This window comes from Lepisma saccharinum, chromosome 8 (assembly GCF_977018435.1).
Source record: "Lepisma saccharinum chromosome 8, izLepSacc3.1, whole genome shotgun sequence".
Lineage (NCBI taxonomy): Eukaryota > Metazoa > Arthropoda > Insecta > Zygentoma > Lepismatidae > Lepisma > Lepisma saccharinum.
The window spans coordinates 89,287,404-89,296,242 of NC_139236.1; the positions used below are offsets into that span (position 1 = coordinate 89,287,404).

The 8,839-nt window shown below is 38.1% G+C and overlaps 1 protein-coding gene across 1 annotated transcript; it reads right to left on the reverse strand.

Moving 5' to 3' along the window:
• Window positions 1-733: 733 nt before the first annotated feature.
• On the reverse strand, window positions 734-3,671 carry LOC145991643 (uncharacterized). Its single transcript, XM_083127705.1, has 2 exons — window positions 3,518-3,671; window positions 734-2,001 (listed from the first exon to the last, which is right to left on the reverse strand). The coding sequence occupies exon 2, from the start codon at window positions 1,967-1,969 to the stop codon at window positions 1,115-1,117; it is 855 nt and encodes a 284-aa protein (XP_082983831.1). The 5' UTR covers window positions 1,970-2,001; window positions 3,518-3,671; the 3' UTR covers window positions 734-1,114.
• Window positions 3,672-8,839: the final 5,168 nt, after the last annotated feature.

An 8,839-nucleotide genomic window follows, 5' to 3' on the forward strand; every position in this document is an offset into this window, starting at 1 on the left:
GAAGTCGTAAAATTAGAGGTTTTATAACTTGCTTGTATGTCAGACAAATGACTGCACTAACATGAAATGGACAAGAACTGCGATGTTTATGTTATGTATTCTCACTTTTCAAATGGCTTAAATTGTAGCAAAATGTTTGGTTTCGAACATAACTCGCCAAAGCTTTTGGACAATTGCTGATACTGAATTTTCTGCATAAATATCGATTTTACAGGTAATGGACGTTTCTAATTGCTTTTGCTAGTTATTAATGTTCATCTACAGACAAGTACAGTATGTGAAATACAAAGGAATATATCTATATCTATAAGTCTTCTGTGAACTTCTTCACTCGTAAATTTTGGGTTTGTTTATTACCATTATAACCATCACATATTTAATATATCACATACTTTTTTCTTTCAAGATTACTCGTATTTGGGAGACACATCCCATGACCCCCTCTACATCGCAAGGGTAATGTGCATATGAAGTATTTACAGCCTATTTACAATATAGAAATGTATATAATGAGACAAATGATAAAAGTCCTTGAAGATAAAATTGTCATTGCAACAATTACAAATCAATTCTGTTGTGAAAGTTTTTTTTTCAATAATTACATTTTTCCTAAGAAACAGTCTTCTCTTCTTCTAGTTCTTGTTTCAGAGAGAATCGAGTTTCGTTTTTCGGGACAACTAAAATTCTTTGTAGCTCTAATTGGAGAGGGAGGGGGGGGGACGAAATTCATCCAAAGTTAAAGAGTAACTTAAATGTTGAAGGCCCATCCAAAATATTCATTGTTGAAGTCACATAAAAGTCCTTGCTTTTCTGAAGAAAAATACACTGTGTAATAATATGATTTTAACAGCATTGTACAAATAATTCCCCATATACACTCGCCTTCACTTATATTAAATTATTATCAAGGAAATGCTTTAATTGAAAAAAAAAGTCAAATTTGTGAACGCCCTCAATGAACGTCAAGCGAAAATTTACCGAAAGCAAAATAGTCAAACATGCCCACATGAATGTATTCAACCTTGAAACTACACTACAGAAAATTACTTGTACTTTGAGACTAAAAACACAAAGCTATTTGAGGAACGATTGGATCATGTATTTTACATGCACTTTAGTACATCCAATATAGAAATAACATCAAACAAATTGAACCCGACAATTCAAAGTTTTGACAAGAATTCTCAATAGAAGGATCATTTTCTGTCTTGTCTTCACACTCGGGGACTCCGTATAGATTAGGAATGCTCATATTCAGTTGTATTTGGTTGTCGTCACACACTAATGGGTTACCTGTTAAATTCAGTACTCGCAGTGTCTGCATTGTCAGAAGTACCTCGTATGCTGGTGACTGCAAATGATTACCTGATAGTATCAATGTTTCCAAGCTTCCAAGGCCTAGAAATGTATCGCTGTATATGGTGCTTATGTTACAATCCCTAATGTCAAGCTTCAATAGCGACTCTGAGTATAAGAAAGTCTCGGGCGCAAGTTGTAGAGGGTTGTTTCTGAGGTCAACTTCCAGTAAACTTGAGATGTGGCACAATAAATGGGGAGGAACAGTCTTTACTTTGTTGTAGGAAAGGTCGACTCCTTGGAGACTGATTAAATAATGGAATGCATTGGGTCCTATCTCCTCTATGATGTTGTGCGAGATGTATAGCTTTTTCACGCCTTTATTGGTGAACGTGTAGTTGGGAAGAATAGATATGTTATTGTAGGATATGTTTAGCTTGACCAGCTTCTGCTGGTCGCTCAGATAATCTTGTAGCTTGTTCAGGTTCAGTCCCGAACAGTCTGCAACACGGTCTCCCTCTTCAATGTAGAGCGAACAATTAGTTTTCTCTGTTGGTCGACTCTCATCGTGAAGACTTCCTATCTCGTGCTTTTGACTTGAAACTGTTTCCGTAGTCTCGGCTGTGCTCTGACGAAGGAGGATGAACAAGAGTAACCAATGCAGCTGATGCATCTAGGCTGTTCCAGAATCTTCTAGCTGATCTCCTAGAGACAGAAATACTGCAGTTATTAACTTGAAATCACAAAATGTTGATATCTCGGTGTAGTGAGTCTGTTTGTGTATCACCGGGACATTTTCAACATTATTTCGTGCTTTTTTTTAAGTCCCAGGAGAAATATTATGGAGGGGGAAAGTAATTGGAGCTCGGTTTACTACATAAGCATGGGCGTCCGGAAAGGGGGCCACGGCCCCCTCCGGAAAATGAATGTTTTCATGAACTTATATATTACACACACATATATATATATTTCATTTTAGTCACAGTAACTTTGTTAATTAATAATTATTGGAAGGGTGTTGCAAGAATCTGGTAACTTCAATCTGAAAGAGTGTTTTTTCAAGAGGAAACACTATTATGGGGGTAAATGTGCCTCGTTTGCCTTCCTGGAAAAAATGCTGTGGACGTCCATGTACATATTATGTATTTGTACTCATGATAGTTGGTTGTGCCATGTAGTGCTAACATTAGAGAACACCAGAGCTTTGAGTAAAGAAGTGCTTGGTCAAGATTTGTTGATTTAAACCACATTTCGAGGGACGAGTTGACAAAGAGAATATATTCTAAAATCTCATGCTCAGGAGATAGTAGTAGTGCTGGTGACCCTACATGCACTCGCAAGATTTTTTTTTTTAAATATAAATATTTTGATTAATGTGAACGTTTTCTGTCGTTCTTAGCTCATGGAGATGTGTTACAGCGAAATGATGATGGTTTTATGTGGTACTATTTATCATACCGTGTTATTGTATTAGGTTAGTGGTTTGAGAATTAAAATTATTAGAATTTACACAAATGTTTTGACTTTATGAGTGTGTGTTCATGTAGAAACTGTACTGCATTTATTTTAATTTTACTCTTCAGATATATTTTTCATTGTGTTAGTAAAAAATAATGTGATAAATGGTTAATACACTTTTTGACTCCTCGTATGCAAACTGTATTACTTTTATTACTTATTTTACTGTAGTCACTTTATTTTTCATTTATATTTTTTCATTTTTGAAATTGAATACAACTGTGAAGAAAAAATGAACACTATAATTAATGGTTAAGTGGAAAAGAAGGCATTAATGCCTTAACTTTGCCATGTTAACAAAGTCGTAAATAAATAAGTAAACTGCTCCGGGCTTAAATATCTTAGTTCTTTATGGTTTCCTCATCTTGAAGACAATTTCATGTTAGGTTAAACACCGAAATATATCGATTCATTAAAGGAAGTCGACATTTTAAAGGGCTTACCACCACATAGTTGTACTCAATGATGAGACTGTGTAATAAGGTGACCAACTTTCGGCCATGATTTTAAAGTAGATTTCCAACTTTCAGTATTGAATTTACGGGTGATTTAGTCGCGAAAAATTTTGCCATTAGAAACTTAACATGACGAACAGTGCAAGAAGATACACACACAACACACACGGCATTTTTATGCTACATTAAGCTAAAATAAATGCATTTAATGCTGGAGATACGAGTAGGAGTGTTTTAGAAATACTAACCTTGTGGATGGATGCAGCAGCTAATCTTGATCAGTGTCAGTTGTTCCTGGTTTGACTTTCAAAGCTACTGTTTCGTAAGCGACCAAGTAGCAAATATCTTCCGTGCAATATTTATCAGTCACCTATTCGTTGTGCAATATAGAGCACGTCCTTGTTTATCCAGCTGCAAAAAATAAAAAGAAGTTCCACCCGCACATTGTCCTTGATATTATATCTGAAAATGTCTCTCTTATCTAAAGTTATCTGATGACAGGAGATATTTCTGATAGAAATTGGGTTTTCTTAAGACAATTTTCCACACATTACTACAGGAAGTGAATAACTAATTCGGAGATAGTGATGGAGTTAGATTATTTTCATAACATCCCTGACTGTTCTGCGTTTGCAGCTTGGGAGGGAGTCATAACTCCAGAAGTTTCCAATCATCAACCGCGCCGCTGACGTCATCTCAACCCAGCACCTATCGCTAAGTCTCTTGTTCGCGCTCTACTGTATTGGTAGGCTGGCAAATTAGACTCGCACAGTCAGCTGGGGATGTTACGAAAGTAAACAAACTCGACTAGAAATGGCAAAAACTAGATTTTTCCTTACAACTGTCAGTTAGAACAGTTTACTTTTTTCGTGACAAATTTTACCTTGTTCATAATTGTTTCCTGTCCACGGCTATACACGTATGAGGAGAGGGTTTAACGAATTCAAATCCCTCTAATTGGTTTAGTAAATATTTTGCACTAGTTGCTCAAATCGTATCAACATTAGAGCAAATCACTATGTCATTTGAAATAATTTGAAAACAGTAAAATTATGGTGTAGAGGTGGACGTATTGAATTAATATAATGGTATTCAAGTACATAATCTTATTGTATTCACAACGTCAGTAAAACTATTTCAGAATTTATTATGTTACTGTATGTGTGCATAAGTCATATACATATTCAAGAAATTAAAAATGTACAGATTTATTGGTATTTCGATATAATTTAAAAATTTGAAAATAAACATAATTATATGTATGAAAATGTATATTGTAATTGTAATGATTATTGCACATCGATATGCATTAAGCTATTCAGAAAGCACTTCGGTTATTTCGTTCGAGTACAAACTAACTGAACTTTATTTGTTTTAATAATAAAATAACAAACTTTCTGTCAAATTCCAGTGGGGTCGACGAATTGATTTGACCTCAGTAATGACGCTCATGGATAATGTCCGAAATTAGAATAGAACTATTTTCTTGTAACAAGTGGACACGTAGTGCTCTCAGTTCATTCTTTGTACGAATTACCCTGAGAATAAAGAAGCTACAAATGCAAGTAATTGGGTAAGAATGGAAGGGTAGAGCATGAGGCAAAAATCTGCAGCAGATGTGGTAGGATTGGTTGTTGGGGCGTCAGTGGTTGATGCATCAGTGGTAGTTGGGGCATCCGTAGTAGTTGGGGCAATAAATCCTGTCTTTGCTTCAATGAGTCGAACCAGTACACGTCATCAACTTTTTTTCTGATTTTCTGCGCGTTAGTGTCACATGTTGACATCTGTGTTAACGGATTACTACACAAATACAGTTTCTGCAGGCGCGGTGGTATTGCCTCGTGGGATACGAAATGTAGTTTGTTGTTTCTTCAATCTTGTAAGTTCGGAGAATGTTTCTTTGTGTATGGCACTTATAGTACAGTTGCTGAGGTCAAGCTCCTTCAGCGACGGGGAGAGTAAGAAAACGCCTGTCGGGAGTTCCAAAGGGGTTGTTCACCAGGTTGACTGCTATCAAGCTCAAGATGTGACAGAAGAGGTGAGGGGGAATCGAACTCAGTCTGTTCCTGGAAAGGTCTACCCCCTGAAGCTTCAACGAGCAAATGAAGGCATTGGGATGTATCTCTTCGATGTTGTTGTCATGCAAGTAGAGCTTGATCAGCTTAGGGCCGTTGACCATGCATTCGTGAAGCTTCGTAATATTGTTATGAGACATGTCGAGGACCTGATGTTGTCGCCAAGGTGGGCGAGTGGGCACTGCTACTGGCGCCCAGAACAGTTCGCTATGTTGTCGCCTTCCTTGTAATCGATGAAGCATACCGCTGTTCCCGACTGTTGATTCTCAGCTGACGAGAAATAGCTTTCTTCTTGGACACAAAGACGGTCTTGGTTGTTCTTCATTGTAGGTGCATCTGAAGTTTCCAGGTTGGTAACCACAGAAAATATCAACCAGTGTAGGAATTGTATTTCTCGCGTCGTGCTTTCGACAGCTCCTGTAGACAGAATTGTTTGGCCTGTTTTAGCCCGTAGATACCAAAGTGTTTCCGGTAACAAATATTGTGTTTATAGCTTGAAAACTTGACTGTTACTAGGGTCAGTCAATTATAAACCGAAATTTCTCCATAATATTTTATTACATTAAAATATTGCAAAAAGAACAAAACAAACGGAACATTTTTCTGTATACGTTCCGCAAAGACGCTAGGAGCCCGGGGTTCGAATCCCGGACTGGGCATGGGGATTCTTGGCGAGTGTCCCTTCATCAATTTCATCATAGCATCGCTCATCCTCATCGTGACAATTATCCAAAAGTGGAAGAAAACTGACATAAAGTAACTAAAAAATTATGATTAGATTGAATTTATGGCCACCCATTGCGAAGTTAAAGTAGTGTTCTGGGGAATTTGAGTCCAGCTTACCTGTTGTTTTTCCAACGGATATGTGTAAGCTTGAGCTTAAGTTGGTGTTTTTAAGTCCACTGTATGCACAGTAAGGCTAATCGGGACCGGACCTACGGTTCAAAGTGGGATCCGAACCACTGTGCCATTTGCCTCCACCGGGTATCGAACCCGGGACCACTTGATTACAAGGCGAGGATAAGTGTAAGCAACCAGTTGCTGAACAGAGGAAGCGGTGTTTTCCCTTTGTTGCAGGATAGCCGGCAAGATAAGCTAATTGCCGGCCCCGTGGCGGAGTGGTTAGCACATCGCGCTACGACGCCAGGGGTCCCGGCTTCGAATCCTAGTCTGGGCATGGATATTTGTGAGCGTCCATTCATCAATTTCATCACATCATCACTCATCTCCATCTTTGCAAATTAGCCAAAAGTGGCACAAAAAGCGAGGTGAAATAAAGCAAGTCAACCAATCAAGATAAGCTAATTGTTCTAGAATGCGGAATAGACAGACACCAATCGGCTTTTAACCGAAGTAAGTGTGACGTTGTTGAACGATATCAAGGATCCTTAATGTAAGATTGTTGTCAATGTTTGCATGTTGTTGAAGGATGTATGTTAACCCTATAGGTTTATATTAATCACGTATGCACCTATGACGGTGTTTTTTGATGTGTCGCGATATCAAAGAGATACCGCGAGAATCACTACATTAATGATGGAATATTACTGTAACAATAATATGAACACTGTTGATACCGTTCAACAACGTCACACTTACTTCGGTTAAAAGTCGATTGCTGTCTGTCTATTCCGCGTTCTAGAACAATTAGCTTATTCTGCCGGCTATCTTGCAACAAAGAGAAAACACAGCTTTCTTTGTTCCGCAATTAGTAGGTTACATTTTTCCGTGGGGAAAACAACAGGTTGACTGGACTCAAATTTCCCAGAATTCTACTAGCTAAGATTAAAGTCCGAAAACATATTTACGTAATCAATGTGGAACTACGTAGCAACTAAAATAGTCAGTTTCATCATAATTTATTCTTATTCACAAGAATCCATAATATTTTAGAATTAAAATAAGATATTAATTTGATACTTGAAAACTTCTTATATTTTAACGGTGGTACCTAGAATAATTATTGTCATTTCGTGCTTACCACTGACAATTCAAAAACAAAAGCAATATCTTCCTTTAGTGTACTGTCTGTACCTGAATTTAGGACAGTCTTCCTTTTTCCCAACAGCCAAAAAAGTATTTCGTACCTTAAGGGGGACGATATAAAAACTTTTTACATTTCTATTATTCAAAATGAGTACTAACCTTTAGCTGAATAGATCTGAAGTCTTGTCCGGATGAATAATTTACACACTCATATCTGTGGAATTTTATTTTTTAGATTATGTAAAAACATTAAGAAAAATGAGAAAAAAATTATCTGATTAGATCCCTTATCTTAAAGTTTTATGTGGGTCGGTTTGGACAATAGGAAGCATTCATTTCATTTTGATATCGAACAATTGTTCAGAAATACCTTGGTCATATTGTCACGTAAGCAATTTACGAGTTAGAAATATAATGGTTCGATTCTTTGTTGTAAAGCGATGACGTTACACATCTTCGTGTGAGCTGTCATTTTTATTTTACACAAAAATGTAGATCTTTGGCGAGAATCAGTGTCTTGCTGCATCCTAAAATGAGGAGGAGATGAAGAGGAGACATCCTGTATGATTTTTATATGAACAGGCAGTTCCTCCTGGAATACATTTCCATGTCGTCAATCATTTTCGAGTTTCTATCTATCGATTTCTGGAGTTCCTGGATATCCAGCCTGACAGACTTCCGCGCGTCCTCCGCCTCCCGTTTAAATTCCAGGAAGGCCGTGCTGAGATCCTGCAACGCCGCCTGGGTGGCGGCTTCCGTGCTTCCAGCGGGTGGTTTCCGTCTGGCGACGTCCCGAAGCCAGCTCTCGAAGGCCCGAAGCCTCTCCTCCACGCTTTCCACGCGGCTAGCAACTACGTTGATCGAAGCTTTTCGCATAATTATGCTATTTAGTAAGCTCGTGAACTGGTAGATCACTGGTGATGAACTGGAAGTGATGATTTCCTATGCTGGCACTAGTTTGTTCTGGTAGTAATGTATGAGATGAGTTTGCGCAAGCGAGATTGGAGGAAAAATCGGGAACTCTTGCTGCATGTCCACTACTCGTCCGCCATTTCTTCTTCCAGTACTTCCTTGCTTGCTTGATTTGGTGTTTTAAGTCCATTTTATGCACAGTAACACTAATCGGGACTGGACCTAGAGTTTTTAAAGTGTGATCCGAACCACTATGAGTCTCCACCGGGTATCGAACCTGGGACTCCTTGATTACAGGACGAAGACGCTACCACTGCGCTATTGGGGAGGCCTCACGCAGTGCACTTTGGGAAGAAACAGCATGATGTCTTGCAAACAAACTTGTCGGTGTTAAGGTAAGCATATGAGAAGCTTCCTCACAGCGAGAAATTTGCAATAATTTACACACATACATTCCTCATGTTGTCATGAAAATCATACCTTGAATTACTTTTGCAGCCAGCATATGCACAATGTTTACCTGGAATGTTTTCAACGCAGAATCTGATCTATTTGCCCGAAATATGGTCCACATTCAGAGAATTAATAACTAAGAGG